At 38.7% G+C, this 16,530-nt stretch overlaps 2 protein-coding genes across 17 annotated transcripts in view; both read left to right on the forward strand.

Annotated features, from left to right (window-relative positions):
* Positions 1-3,135, forward strand: part of Papst2 (adenosine 3'-phospho 5'-phosphosulfate transporter 2) — a 79,606-nt gene extending 76,471 nt beyond the window's left edge. For 13 of the 16 annotated variants that reach the window (XR_011899351.1, XR_011899352.1, XR_011899346.1 and 10 more), the window contains one exon: positions 231-3,135. The gene's annotated coding sequence lies outside the window, so the exon portion shown is untranslated. The remainder of the gene's footprint in view (positions 1-230) is intronic. The other 3 variants (XR_011899340.1, XR_011899344.1, XR_011899347.1) reach the window with 3 other exon arrangements.
* A 12,984-nt stretch (positions 3,136-16,119) lies between these two features.
* On the forward strand, positions 16,120-16,530 carry LOC140223906 (uncharacterized). Its single transcript, XM_072296410.1, has one exon. It carries the CDS (start codon positions 16,120-16,122, stop codon positions 16,528-16,530), a length of 411 nt encoding a protein of 136 aa, XP_072152511.1.

A 16,530-nucleotide genomic window follows, 5' to 3' on the forward strand; every position in this document is an offset into this window, starting at 1 on the left:
CAAAATTGATAATATCTAGAGATTATGGAGCCAGTTTCCATGATTTTTCAGTTGTCAGTAAGAAACCATTTCCACATAAGGGGCCACGTTTAAATTTCCGTGTCATGGCTCAGGTTTTATATTGCTGGGTATTGGGGGGCTTTATAGACATCGAACTTTTAACCTAGGCATGTTCAATAATTTTTTTATTTCGGAACAGCTAATTCTTTCTCGACTTTTTGTTTCTTTAGGTGTATGTCAAGGCTGCTCTTCTGAGTGGAGGATTTAAAATCCCAACACAATGGATCAGGAATATTGTGAGTGAAATTGATCCTGAAGGCCTGATCGAAAGAGTTCTAAAACCCAAGATACCAAGGGGAGTGTATTGGGTATCGAGAGCTATTTATTTGTTGTAAGTAGTTATTCTCCGATACTGAGTTTTCCATTTTCATTCCTTTTATACGAGGGTCATCCAAAAAGTAAGGTTCCCTACCTTGTACCTTCCGAACGAAAAGAGATAAATCCAATCGGTAAAAAGACATGTATTAGACATATTCTAAGCTATAAAACAAGCCCAAGTCTTAAAAAATCGGTTGAGGAGTTCGTGAGAAAACTCAATTTTACGAAGGCAACCTCCTGTCACCGCGTGCCCACCTTCGGGGTCAGGATGCGCGGAGAGTCGATCATTTTAGACTCGGGTATTCGACTCTAAACATCACATCAAAAAGGCATTTAAAAGTTTTCATTGAGTAAGTCTTACCTTACTTTTTGACGTAGTCATCACATCTTGTTTTGACATTTCTGGTATCATTACAGCAGCTTCTTGATGCCGTCCGCGTTAAAGCTCTCGCCTTGGCTCCGAAACCAGTCATTGACAGCGATCTGTACCTATGAATTGGTTGGCAGTCGCTTTTCATCGTGGAAGTTTTTCCGCTCGGAAACAGATGTAAGTCACATAAGGCTAAATTAAGAGCGTATGGGGGAATAGGGGGAAAATTTCCCGAGCAAAGCAACTGATTTGGAAGTGCAGATCGCTGTCAATGACTGGTTTCGGAGCCAAGGTGAGAGCTTTTACGTGGACGGCATCGAGAAGCTGCTTTAATGATACCAGAAATGTCAAAACAAGATGTGATGACTATGTCAAAAAGTAAGACTTATTCAATGAAAACTTTTAAATTCCTCTTTGATGTGATGTTTAGAGGCGAATACCCGAGTCTGAAATAATGGACTCTCCGTGCATTCTGGCCCCGAAGGTGAGCATGCGGCGCACGGTGTGGCGAGAGGCCAGGTTGCCCGGACATGCGCTCGACCACTTGCATTTTGCTGTCAACTTTGGCTTTAGAACGCATTATTTTGAAGCAAGGAGTATCTGCCAGGGGCAATTTTTGTCGAAGATTTCAAATCTGCCTTTACTTTTATTATTTGAGTGATGAAAATCCGAGAAAAATTGCTGTTCACATAAGGTGTTCCTGAAAAATACTGAAAACATTGATTTCCACTTTGAAACCGTGGCTTTAGGACGCATCATTATGAATTCAGGAGCATGATTTATTGCATTTGCAATGCAATTTTTTGTTGTAAATTTCAAATGTGCCTTTACTTTTACCATTTGAGTGATGAATATCCAAGAAAAATTGTTATTTCCATAAGGTGTTTTTGAAAAATACTAAAAATATAGATTTCCACCTCGCAAATGAATACATTTCTATAATTTAAACGTTCGACACTTCTTAAAATATTTGCAACAGTCCCTCTCTCTTTCTATCTGGCTTTATAAGCAACATTGTAAATATTCATTTTTGTACATCTTAATACTGCAGTTTAATATAGGAACCAAAAAAATTGAATAAAATATAGAAGAAATGAGATTTTAAACAACATCTCTATTTGCCCTTCATGACCAAACAAAACTTTAACTCTCAACTACCTACTTCATCCACCACTACATCCAGCTAATTAGCTACATCCAGCTTAATTCATCAATATGAATTATTTTTATTTTAATTTTTGGAAAAATTAATTAGACTAAAATTTGTAATAAGTCTATATTTACTATATTAGTACTATTCATATTGACTTTCTACCCGTGAACTTTCATGATATTCTACTTGATATTCGAAATTTCTATAATTGTCGTGTTAAGAATTATTATAACATGATGATACCAACCAGAGTGAGTAGAAGGCACATTATTTAACCACAGTTCTAACTTCAGACAGTTCTAGGCTAGATTTAAGGCTACATGATAGTATTGAAAAATAATCAGCAGCTTGCATAGAGGAAGATTATATCATTGGAAAAGGTCTCATTAAATTTTAGATTAGGCTGAAGAATGCACAAACATTGGTGTGTTTTTAGAGGAAATTTTAGATTACCGACTTAGCGGACTTTAGAGGCCTTTACCATCAAGAAGGGGGATGAAAATTTAAAAACTATCATCAAATCCTTATAATATGGTACTCGTAGAACACATTTCCGGTCCTAAACATTCACAATTCCGGAATCGCCAATGTCCCACATTTTACCCATATCGCCACACCGTGCGGCAACAGGAGGTTACCTTCATAATCACAAAAAAATGATTGCACCGCTGTCACGTTAGCGTTAAGAAAACTATCAAACCATTTATGATACCCTATGGAGACTCTAATTCCTTTATCTCTATTTGTTATGCGACTTTTCACAGAGGAAAAAGAGACTTGCATCCTTATCCTTACGAATAATCTTGGCCTTCCTGACCCTCCTAATCGTAATGCTGCCAAATCCTTTTAAGCCAAGGAATGTCCCAGCCCACCCGATCTTTTTACAACGAGTAGCAAAACGCTCTTCATTATTTTACATACTCAAGACAGTTAGCTTTTTGTTTCACCTTTGGCAATAGGTGACAGACAATAATCCTGACTACTTGAAGGCGAGGGTAGTTGTAAAAAGTTTGCGAGTGGTCAACGATTCCTCCAGAAGGGCAGTTTGACACATGCAAACATGAAGCCGATCAATAACTAAAAAAGAGGATGAATATCAAGAATTGCCATTAACTTCTCAAAATGTCAAAAAGAAAGTGAACTTGAAAAAGAAAATCAAAAGCCTGTAAATTCTTGAAGTGTTTGTGATCTTTTCTTGTCCGAATAAACCTAAATATTTTTGCTAAATGTGTTATACCTCCGTAGCATACCCTTTATTAACCTGGTGTACAAAATGGATTTTGATGTGCCTCACTTTCTTTATCCGTCGTTTTACTTATTAAAGGAACAAAAAGTCCACTTTGGGTTTCCGCGGACCGATGTTGCGTCATGGCGTCAGGTAAGTAAGCGTGTGTGCGCTGCGTGCGAGCGGCCGGCACTGCGCGCGCGGCGCAGCAAATATGTATCAGAGGCTATTTATGCCTCTAAAATGCACGATACGGCAAAATGGACGACATCTTCGTTCAAAGGGCCGTAATTCTAAATTTCTACCTTAGAACGACACCTTAAAAATGCAGTAATTCAAACTTTGCATTTAGGCCTTTTTCGCCCTGTGAGAGGTGGGTTAAAATTGAAATTTTGGAATTTTTCAAAAAGTATGTTTATTTTCAGACCAGAGAGAAACTTTTTAGAGGTAGCACTTTTCGAATTTCGAAAATCCCAAAAGTAAGACACACCCTAGACTGCGCCCCCTGGACCCCTTATCACCCGCCATGCAAGTGACATTTGGCTCGCTCAGCCATTTTTCTGAGTGATTGAACATTTGATCACTATGATTCATACATTTTGGAGAATCTGGAGACAAAAATGATTTGTCTCATGGCGTTGGTTGTCTCCCGCTACATAGTTGCTCTATTGAAGAAATTCTGACAAGCAAATGTGAATTTTTGAACAACTTAGAGCGCGCCAATATCATTAAGAACGCTGTCCCTGTGCCCAATGTATGTCCAACGGACGATACTGGGAGGTATCAGCATGGATTATCAGAACTTGTGTAGCTTTCTTTTCTTTATATGATTTTTTTCTATTTATTGTACCTAATTGAAGAATAAAGAAAAATAAAATAAAATTTTTTGTTTCATCAAACTTAACATTGCAATAACCAAACCCAGTTGCTTATCCCAAAACATAAGGTTCCGATACACATCTCTAAGCGCTGTGATACACACCGCCCCGTCACTAAAATTAAAATTCCCGAATCAGACCCACCAGTCTGATACCAGTCCCATCCCGGAGAAGATTATCTATTGTTGCGGAAATTTCACAAGTCCGAAATCAATCTGACAACAATGTAAGGAAAAATTATTTAATTTCTTGCACCGTCCGGCAACACTGTAATATTCGATGTTGCCAAGTTTCACAGATAATGAAATCATTTATTTATGTGCGCCGTCCGGCAACGTTGTTGCATAACCTATAGGTTGAAGAGGGAACATACGCCACTGCATAACCCGCAGATTGAAGGGACAACATACACCATTGCATAACCCGCAGATTGAAGGGGCCACATACACCATTGCATAACCCGTAGATTGAAGGGGCTACATTCACCATTGAATAATTTGCAGAGTGAAAGGGCAACATACACCATTGCATAACCCGCAGATTGAAGGGGCAACATACATCATTGCATAACCCGCAGATTGAAGGGGCTACGTACACATTTGAATTATATAACCCCGAAAATGAAGGGGTATCTAGCGTTTTTCTTACTGTGCTAAAGTCCTCATTTTCACTCTACTGGCGTTGCTTAACTTTGGTGACCGTCCAAGAGACAGGGCCACTACTCCATCCGCGCTTGCGATCAGATTGTTAATATTGATATCTCGTTTTTGTTGGGTACCTACTGCTGCCGTTGCAGAAATATAGAAGATACCGTTGATTCGATAAATCGACGGCACCAATAACGGAAGAAGGCTGGACGTACTTGGCTGGATGTGATAAAATGAGTAATACATTTTTTTATTATTACGGTGACGGTTTTTTTTGAAAAGTGGCAACCCTGTAGCTACTTGAATTCCTACGAATATTAGGCAATGTTGTGAACGCAATGTCGAAGATGGCATAGAGAAAAACAAGGAGATGATGCATCTTGAGGATTGTTTACCCCGTGATGTAGGTCGGTACAGCATGGCCAGCAAAATCTGGAATTCGAAGCATGAAAAACGGAGCATAACGTCCGATTGTTTTGCTTAAATCAACTCTTGATATAATTTCAAACACATTTGAAAAGTAAAAGGCCTTTTATATAAACTACACTTTTTCTATTAGAGAAAATCTAGTAGTAATTTTTTTCATGAATTAGTGATGAACAGAGTCCCAAATAAAAATGTAAACAAAGGGGTAACATAACCTCCTTTTCGGGACTTGCTTCGATTCATTGAGTATAATTAATCTATCTGATGCGATATGGAGGATTCACCAGACAGAAACGTACATTTGAGGATGCAAAGAACTCATTATCGCGAGAAAATCCGGCAGGCACAGACTGAAACTACCCGGAATCAGCGTTTGAAAATTGACTTTCCGTTCCTTACGGGAAATCCTATGTACATCGAACCGACCGAATCCCCGTTAGGGTACAAGGCCTGAAATCGCGACACATCGCGAAATGTGACCTCATCACTAAAACGGTCTATTTCTTCTGTATAGGTCGATAGAACGTAATTTTCTGCGTTTTTGGTTTAAATACTAGCTCTGTAACTGCTTTTCTGCGAAAGTTATGCATATTTTAATGCTAATATGTCTTTAAAAAATAGCAACGTCGATCAGGGGCGGATTCAAGGGGGGGAGGGCGATGGCGGGATCGCCCTCCCCCCTGTGGCGAGGAAAAGCGAGAGCTCGTACGATCCTGATCGTCAGAAAGCAAGCCTTCCGGAAAGGATCGAGATTCAGCAGATCAAGCCACAAATTTTGGGTGCCAGATGCTCGTCGGGACGCCTGGGTTCGGGCGCCAACACACTCGAAGTGCGTAATCAAAAATAAAATTTTCCTGAGGTGAGGACAGGTGTTGCAGGAAGGAATAATGAGAGCAAATTTGAACGTACTAGAGTCAATTTTTATTGACAAGAAAAGAAACTACTTTTTGAACACAATTACAAACTAAAAAAAATTCTCAAGACAAAACAAATAAAACTAAATACGAGATCAAAATTAGGACGATTGAAGGTGAATGTTGTTGATCGGATTGGCTTTTTTAAAATAGGTACTTTGAAAGGAACGGAAAAGGGACAAAAAGGTTTTCGAACTTTAGAATGAATTACTCTTCGATTATTTATTTTACCCTCAATCTCCCAAACAACCGGTGCTACTCACCACGTGCACTCAATCTTGAATGGTAGATTTAGGATACGAAATAAATATTTTCCAAAATAAATTCCAATAACAACCAAAATCCCAGGTGCTACTCAACACGTGCACACTTGGAAATTGATCAATTATGAGAGATTTATTTTTCATGATTAAATTAAATTAAATATAATTAAATTAGATGTGCTTCCGAATAAGAATAAGATTTGTTTAGATAAATTTCAACAAGAGATTACTAGTAAAAAAAAACCATGCCCATGCATTTATTTACCATAGGAGCTACCCATAAATGGGTGCGTCACACAAGAGAGTAAATGCGATGAGAAAGGTAAGCCCTCACTTGCAAGCGTGCAACTCATCACGTGCACAGCTACGCAAATGAAGTGATCCGAAAAATCGGACAAGCGCTGCGAGGTACCGGTCGGGACCCCATCAAATTCATTTCATCTACCTTCCGTGTGCATCGACCAACTTCATTCGACTTCATTAAGTTAAAGATACAATCAAATAAATTCATTCTTACATCAAATGATTTGCCTAAATTAGCTTTGCGATTTTCTTGAGTAAATTTGCTGAAACCAATTAACTAATAAAGCAAAAATAATAAAAAAACCGACTTTTTTCAGGAGTCTGAACGACCGAGACGTCGTGCACACGCTAAACAGCTGTGTAGTCGGGTCCGGATCGCTCCGCGAGAGCGCTCGAGTGGCGCGCGGCGGCCGACCGGTGTACTACGGTATTCCGCTACTTCACCGTCCCTACAGAGTGCGCTACCGTCGCAATCACCTGCTACCGTTGTAGCCATCGAAATTTTTACATATGATTATATACTTATTCGAACTTAAGTGACGGGAAAAATTACCGTCACAGATACCCCTCCTCTTAAAGGGAGCGGCAATCCGCGACAAAAAAAAAATTTAAATTTGAGAAATTCTTCTACTTACAGACTAAACACATGGAAAAAGAATGAACACATTTCGTAAAACAGCAGGAAAAGAAGAGAGAATGAACTCATTAATTAGTTATAGTCCCAATACACATGACTTGAAACGTACATACAATCTTGATACATTTCTTGTTTTTTCAACAAAAAAATTCTTTAGTTCAATCTTTAGAAATTCTTCGAAATTTACCCACATTCCAGCTGAAGTGGTGAGATTCTGGGGTTGACAACTAATTCATGGCAAAACTTCTAAAACAATTCAAAAGGAATTCAACTGACCTTATTTTTTCATATACTCAGAGATAAAAATATAAAAATTAATCAGGGGAAAAACACAAAATTCGGACTCGTCAATTTACCTAGGAGGGAAGTTTACAAAAACATTCTGAGAAACATAATAAAAAACAGTTCTTTTGCATAAAAATCGAAGAAAATTCAAAGTTACATAGGTAATTTAGAAACACCATATCTGATCTGAGTTTTAGATGATGACTTTAAGTACTTAATCCTTTACTGAAATAGTTTGTTCCAAATGGTTTTAGTCTTTCATGTGTCCGGCTTCATTTGTGAGAACGAATCTCTGTGAACCATGTAAACAACAAATCTTGGTGATTGGGGTTTCGCAAATACTTCGCAGCAACCAAACTTAGCTCAACTCGAAAACCTGTTTGCGGAGTCCTCAAAACGGGAGATTGGACAACACCTCTTGGCTAGTCAAATCCATGAACCTAGCAACTCATATGGTGGCCAATTCTTAATTCCACACAAAACATCGGACTCCCAAACTACAAAACTGAGTTGAGACACTGGAATTACAACTGGAATTTCTCATTGCTCTGTAACTTTGTCAGAATCCACTGAACCAAAGTACCACAATCAAACTTCTCAGATTTGTCAGGGTCACTGAAGATTCCACAAAGCGGTTATTCCAAATAAACCTTCACCGAGGACAACATTCCACGACTTTGTAGGTAAACCCTAAACCCTACTGAAATCCATCTGATCCTAGAACTTACTATTCAGGATATCTTTTCAGACTAATATCAGATTTAAAGAACAAAATGGTACGGACTTAAAAGAAACTGATCCAAAAATTACTGTAAATGTCATTCTAAAATTTGCGAATTTAAAAACTTGAGGTTCATTTCTACATTGGATCTGCAATACATCTTACAACCAATAACGGCCGCTGGGAAATCGCACCAGTTCGGCACACAAAAAAAAATTGCTCTCCCCACAACAAAGTAAATGAAACCTACTAAACCGCATGACATCTCAATACTGCCGTAAGACAAAAAAAAACCTCCGAAAAATCCTTCAAAACATAATGACAATTTCAACGACAAAAACATAAAGTAAAAAGGAAAATTGACAACAGTACCGAATATTTAAAAATTAAAGAACTTCCTGAAAAATTTTGCAAATCTTCTCGAACTCAACACTAGAGTTGAATATAAAAAAAACATACCTATTTGCCAAAATAAAATAATGCTCTAAAAATACTATGAATTTCCAAATAATTTCTTTCACGTCAGCTGAATTTCTTTTCTTTCAAAGAAATAAAATAGTAAGCGTTCCAAATTTCAGAACAAAAATCAACATTAAATTCGCGAGCAGCTACCATTGTGCTACTTCACAAAATAAACCCTTTATAAAGATACCTAATAAAAAAATGACTACATACAGTCGAATTTCAGTCAAAGTACTAAAACATTTTCTAAAACAATTTAGAAATCTCAAAAGTTCAATAATACGTGTGCAAAAACAGTATAAAGGAATGAAAAATTTGGGAATGGTAATTGAAAAAAAATCAATCCGAGAAATATCATAAAGTAAGTAGAATAAAAAAATTGTAGCAAAGTTTGTAAAACGTTTTCTTTTCTTTCAAAACATTCAAATTTGTCTCGAAAATTTTCCAAACATTGCCTGTCCTTCAAGAAAATAAAAGTCATGACACACAGTCAAGACAAGTTCCAAAACAAGTCCCAGTTCGGGCCGACACTTATTTGTGGCGAGGAAAAGCGAGAGCTCGTACGATCCTGATCGTCAGAAAGCAAGCCTTCCGGAAAGGATCGAGATTCAGCAGATCAAGCCACAAATTTTGGGTGCCAGATGCTCGTCGGGACGCCTGGGTTCGGGCGCCAACACACTCGAAGTGCGTAATCAAAAATAAAATTTTCCTGAGGTGAGGACAGGTGTTGCAGGAAGGAATAATGAGAGCAAATTTGAACGTACTAGAGTCAATTTTTATTGACAAGAAAAGAAACTACTTTTTGAACACAATTACAAACTAAAAAAAATTCTCAAGACAAAACAAATAAAACTAAATACGAGATCAAAATTAGGACGATTGAAGGTGAATGTTGTTGATCGGATTGGCTTTTTTAAAATAGGTACTTTGAAAGGAACGGAAAAGGGACAAAAAGGTTTTCGAACTTTAGAATGAATTACTCTTCGATTATTTATTTTACCCTCAATCTCCCAAACAACCGGTGCTACTCACCACGTGCACTCAATCTTGAATGGTAGATTTAGGATACGAAATAAATATTTTCCAAAATAAATTCCAATAACAACCAAAATCCCAGGTGCTACTCAACACGTGCACACTTGGAAATTGATCAATTATGAGAGATTTATTTTTCATGATTAAATTAAATTAAATATAATTAAATTAGATGTGCTTCCGAATAAGAATAAGATTTGTTTAGATAAATTTCAACAAGAGATTACTAGTAAAAAAAAACCATGCCCATGCATTTATTTACCATAGGAGCTACCCATAAATGGGTGCGTCACACAAGAGAGTAAATGCGATGAGAAAGGTAAGCCCTCACTTGCAAGCGTGCAACTCATCACGTGCACAGCTACGCAAATGAAGTGATCCGAAAAATCGGACAAGCGCTGCGAGGTACCGGTCGGGACCCCATCAAATTCATTTCATCTACCTTCCGTGTGCATCGACCAACTTCATTCGACTTCATTAAGTTAAAGATACAATCAAATAAATTCATTCTTACATCAAATGATTTGCCTAAATTAGCTTTGCGATTTTCTTGAGTAAATTTGCTGAAACCAATTAACTAATAAAGCAAAAATAATAAAAAAACCGACTTTTTTCAGGAGTCTGAACGACCGAGACGTCGTGCACACGCTAAACAGCTGTGTAGTCGGGTCCGGATCGCTCCGCGAGAGCGCTCGAGTGGCGCGCGGCGGCCGACCGGTGTACTACGGTATTCCGCTACTTCACCGTCCCTACAGAGTGCGCTACCGTCGCAATCACCTGCTACCGTTGTAGCCATCGAAATTTTTACATATTATTATATACTTATTCGAACTTAAGTGACGGGAAAAATTACCGTCACACACCCCCCCCCCCCCCCCCCCCCCTGGAGCCAAAAGAAGAGGGAGGGAAAGAAGGGGAAAAAGAAGGGATAGGAAAAAAGAGAAGAAAAAGAAGGGAAAGAAGGGGAAAAAAGGAGCCTGGTTTGAATGATAACCGTTTTGCAATTTTCTAGTGCAGGGAGGAGGATTTTTAAGCGGCGGGCATAGCTGGGGGCGATGATGCCCCCTAGCAGTTCTAGCAGCTCTAGCAGTCTTCCTTCTTTTAAATTTAAAAATCTGATGTTTTGAGCTATTTTTGCTTATTACGATATTTTAATGTTACCAAGAATAATAGATTATTTACAGGTTTGAGATATCCAAAACAAGTACAAATAAACGTTTGAACTGAGGTTTTAATTTTTTCTCTTGTGTTTTACGATCAAATTGACGGAAAAAAGTGGGGATACCCATAAAAATATCCGTCTTAATATCAGGAACTTCCAAGGTTAAAAATAGGCTAAAATTCCATCAGCAAGTGTTTAAATTTTCACAATTTTCCGGGGGAGGACTCCCGGCCCCTTTTACTGGGGGAGGGGTGTACCCTCCAGACCACCCAGTCACGTGCCTCAAAATTCGCCCCCCCCCCCCCCCTGAACACTGCTGGATCCGCCCCTGACGTCGATTCTCTGCGGTTTTCGACTAAAAGCAGCCAGATGTAGGCCCAAAATGACCCATACATTCAATCCACTGTACAATCCCTGCTAGGTCACTTTTTGGCCGTTCTGCATGACCCTCTCTTCGAATTGCAATCCCCGTTTCCAATGGCAATTTCAAAAAGAGGGGGAAAAAAGAAAGAGCCCCCCCAACCTACCCAGGAGGTTACCTATGCAAAACGGCCAAAAAGTGACCCCACGGGGATTGTACGAAACGGGGATTGTACGGAATTCGCGTAGAGACGGGGTTGCCAGTTTTCAGGGAAACCGCCGCCGCAATCACAAAAAAATATATCACTCATTTAATCACGTTCAGCCTTATTCTGCAGTTGGAATTGTCGATCTATCAAATTGATGGTTTCTTCTATCTCTTTGCAACGGCAGTGGTGCCCGACAATAACGTGATATCGAAATTTAAAGCTACCGAATCACCCAAGCGGCCTGATGAGTAGTTTTTGCAAGGGACCTAGATCCATTGATCTTGATCTCGATACCATATCGATATCTCGTTATTGTCGGGCACTACTGCCATTGCAAAGAGATAGAAGAAACCATCGGTTTGATAAATCGACAATTCCAACTGCAGAATAAGGCTGAACGTGATTAAATGAGTGATGCATTTTTTTGTGATTGCGGCGGCGGTTTCCTTGAAAACTGGCAACCCCGTCTCTACGCGAATTCCGACGGAAATTAGGCAACGTTGTTAACATCATGTCGCAAATGGTCAGTGTAGGGTAAACTATGTAGCCGGTCGTGATTAAACGAGTACTACTTTAAATTGTGATCGCAACGGTGGTTTTCATTGAAAACTGGCAACACTGCCGCTACTTGAATTTCTAACAATGACGTGAAAGTTTCAGAAAAGCGTAAAACATGAACTGGCTCTTCGAATTTGGTTTTGTCTAGGCGTTTTGCTTCAACACGGAGTCGCGAAACGTACCTAAACGAGCGTCAAAATCAGGCGTCGGGCGTATTGCCGAATTTTTAAATCGCTGTAACTCGGATTCCCTAAGCCTCGCAGAAAAGTAAAACATATCAATGGACGCGGAATCGAAGGAACAATAATTCCGACAGGTGTATTGAATCTCCACCAACTGTAAATACATTTTAAGGCGATAACGTGCTTTTTAATCATTATGAAAATTTAAAAAAATGGTCAAAAGGTGGCAACAGTGGACTCAAATAAAATTTTCTTCTGCATAGGTCGATAGAGCGAAATTTTCTGCATTTTTTGGTATGAATACGAGCTCTGTGGCTGCATTTTTGCGAAAGTTATGGATGCTTGAAGGTTACGACTTTAAAAAATGGCAACGCTGTTTCCCTGCGGTTTTCGCCGAAAAGCAGCCAGATGTAGGCCCAAAATGACCTATACAATCATCCCACAAAGTTTCGTACAATCCCCGCGGGGTCACTTTTTGGCCGTTTTGCATAACCCTTTACATGAACTCAAGTGGAAGTTTATACGACATACCTTGCCGAGATATTTGCAATCAACATTTCAAATAGCCCTGTTTAAAAAAAAAAAAAATTGTGTGCGCTAATTTAAAAGTTCTAAGGAATCAAACTTGTGATTCCAATGCTCAACATTGCAAAACTTTCAAGAAAACTGCAAATTTCGACATTGACGGTCGCAGTTCGGCCCCGCGCGCCGGCTACTCCGCGGGCAGTACCCCCCCCCCCCCCCCCATACGTAACCTTGGAAACATATTCATGGCTCCCTAGGATTTTTCAATCTTTGCACACGATTCTCTGAAATTAGACCTATTTTATACATGATAGCAAATATCTTAGCGAAAAATATAGCAGACTTCTACTTTAGCTATAGAATGTCGTTTTTCTCCTCTTTTAGAAATTGCCGTTAGAAATGGAGATCGTCATTCGAGAATTTTTAGTTTGGATCCGCCTAGGAGCCTGGTGGCGCCGCCCTGAAATTTTAACTATGCTGAAATATAGTTACTGTTAACCTAGGAACACTTTCAAAATTTCACTCGGCTACAAGGAATCGAAAAAAGTTGGGGGGGGGGGGGGGGCTGAACTTTCTGAAGGCCCTGTAAAATTCAATATTTGAATAATCTTCCATATTCTTTCCTACAAGGGGAAAAACTGAATTGTTACTAAAACCAGAAAAATGTAAACTAGACTTAACATATAAGAATATCCTCAACTCTGCAATAAAAGAGTATAATAAGTTGCCGAAGCAAGTAAAAGAACTGATTATAGATGCGGCGCCTTTCTCAAAGATAGCCTGCCATTTGAAAGCGCATATATTTAATGAACAATTTCTAGAAAATGAACAGTAGGGAAGCCCGGAAAAAAGTTGAGTTGCTGATTAAACAATTAAATTGTTAAATCTTGTGTCCGACTTGTTTCTAGTGTCCGTTTATTGCAGTTGTGGAAAGCTAATTTAACCATGAGAGTGGTTAATTTGGCATTTTTTTTTGTGAAGTCTACGACACTTGTTTTGTTTCGACTACATACAAAATTGTTAAATCAGCAATTTTAATTTTTCCATGAGTGATAAGCGAGTGATACAAATAATACCCAATATCTCTGTAACTGTACTTTGATAAAATGATTTTGGTGCAGGGTATTCAATAGGGTATTCAAGGTATTCAATGAAATACTAAAATTCAGCCATTCGATAATTACCTAATCATTTTTGTGATCATAATTGTAGAATTATAATTCAAAGTATTTTTTAAAAAAAAAAAATGTGACATGAACACTTTTCCAATAAAGTTTAATAAGTGAGGATGATATAAACCTCTTAATAGTCTCCACGCTTCACAGACCAATGAAAGTCTGCAATCACCTGGCAAATACCGGAATGCATGAACTTCACCAATATTCGTAGGTTTTTAACAAGCAGTGACCGTTATAAATAATGATTTAATGCTATGACAAATTACAAGAAAACCCCTATAGTCAATACCACTAATTTCAGCATTTTTGTCAGACTAGTGTGACTCGCCAATTTTTAGAGCCAATTGAAAAAGTAAATTAAAATACAGAAACAAACTTTGTTTCTGATCACTAATCAACAACATTGATTGCCGATGGTGGGGGTCTCCTACTAGTGTAAAAGTAAGTCGCAGGAGTTAGTCTAATAGCTCACACACTAGAGAGTTGATTATCATGTGAGCAGGGTAAACTAAATAAGAGTCATATGCGAGCGAGATTGATGCGAATACTTAACAAACCGTATTGTGTAAATCGTGAAACGTAGGCGCACGAGAGACTTGCCAATCAAGAGTGAATTTAGGTATTAGGTCATCGGCTATGGTTGTGATTGTTCACTTGACAAAAGACTGATGGTTCAATTGAACTTCAATGATTACCAGAGAAAAACGACCGCGCCATGTGTTATGGTACTTGATGCAGGTTTTATGAAAAACATTCGTTTATTTAAGAGAACAATATGAGATCAAGTAGGTACCTACACGAGAGGCTAGATCTTCACTGGTCCGCCATTCAACGTTACCATCTCGTCCATTATATGACACACCTCCCCCGATAACCACACTCCACTGGAGTATCCGATATGAATGCCTCCGACGCCTACTGTCCAAGGTTCTAATACACACTTCCGTACGCTATTCCGGATTCAAACCCTCTTCTCCAGTTTCTGATACCAGACCCATTCCGAAAGTACTGTCCGTTTCCCATCACCAAATATTTTAAGTCGAAAATCCGTATTTTTGGAACCATCTAGCAACGGTGTAATAATTATCCATTTTGCACCACCCGGCAACGCTGCACAGAAATCTATTTTTTGCACCATGTTGAGATTGGAGTAAGACCAATCGTGTGTTTATCAAAACAACTATGCTGAAATTCATAACATTCGGTATACAGTTTGCTTTTCTAGGTGTGGTCGGGGCCGGTCGTCGTCGTCGGTCTCTCTGTGATGTAACTGTATCTTTTCAATACAACGTGCTTCATGCTAATATCCTCGGAGTTTGTTTCTTGTATGTTTATACCGTAAATCAAAGGGTTATGGGTCCAGAAATTCGCGTATGGTGCCTTAGCGTGATTCTCATCAGTGTTTTTGTGGTAGTGATCTACTTCATCGTGAAGTCATTATTTAACGAATTTCGACTGGCAGTTAACGCTATGCCGTTTTGAAAGTGCGCGTGAATGGAAGTGCATGTCTGGAATTCCGAAGGAGTGGTTAAACATAGAAACAAGAGAAATGGGTGGTTCTTCGTCAAAAGAAGATAAAAGCCAGACGGTAGTGGTATCGGGACAAGCTAACATAAATTTTAACCATGACCAAGCCCAATGGTGGGTCATCTCGGCAATTTTATTCATTGCAGTGACAACAATTCTAGCCTTAGCGATAAGGTATGTGAGGAAAATTATACAAGCGAATAAATCGATGAAACGAGAAATCGCGTTACTCCGAGCCTCGCGTGGAAATTAAGTGCGATACATGTAACGGACAATCGAATGAGTTTAACGGGACTTATCAACATTTCTTTTGAGTTTAACGAGACTCGTAATTCAACAATAACCCTTCAGAGCCTAACGCAGCTCATGAAAGTACAACTAATTTTATAAAGAGTTTAACGTGACTCTCAAATGTCTTGATTATTGATATAAGTGTAACGCAAATAATAAAAATGACAGATAACAACAACAGTGAATTGAACCGGGTAACGAGATTGAAGAATAAAGAAAATTATCAACTATATGGGACTTCGAAATACAAATACATTTCGAATCCAGTAATATACTCAACGTAGTAAACGGAAGCACAAAGAAACCTATACAAGGTGCAACAGAAGAAAATACAGTCTTTGAGGTAAGACTAGCGGAGTGGAATGAACGCGATGCGATGGGAAGAAAATTCATAGTATCAACGGTGGACAAGAGTATCCTGTTACACCTAATGACCCTAACGACAGCGCATGATATGTTCATCAAACTGAAGGAGCTATTTGGCAGAGCTGGTCCAGATTTGAAGTGCACCCTACTGAAGGAGTTCTTCAGCAAGGAATTCAAACGTGGTTCGAAACTGATGGATCATGTAAGTGAATTACAAAACTTGTTTAGCCGTCTACAATTAGTTGAGGCTGGTGTGAACGAGCAAATGCTCATTTCAAAAATTTTAACAACCTTACCAGACAGGCTTAATAATTTCGTCCAATCATGGGAGATGCAAAATAAAACTGAGCAAAAACTCACTGACTTAATTGCGAGACTTCAAGCGGAAGACAACAAGGAAAAATCGAATGAGAATGAAAGTATAGCATTCATAGCTTTAAATGTTATAAATGTGGCAACGATGGACACAAAATGA

Source organism: Bemisia tabaci, chromosome 2 (genome assembly GCF_918797505.1).
Source record: "Bemisia tabaci chromosome 2, PGI_BMITA_v3".
NCBI classification, from domain to species: Eukaryota; Metazoa; Arthropoda; class Insecta; order Hemiptera; family Aleyrodidae; genus Bemisia; species Bemisia tabaci.

Excerpts from the sequence above, each read along its gene's own strand:
- LOC140223906 (XM_072296410.1), top strand. The coding sequence starts at position 16,120 with ATGACCCTAACGACAGCGCATGATATGTTCATCAAACTGAAGGAGCTA.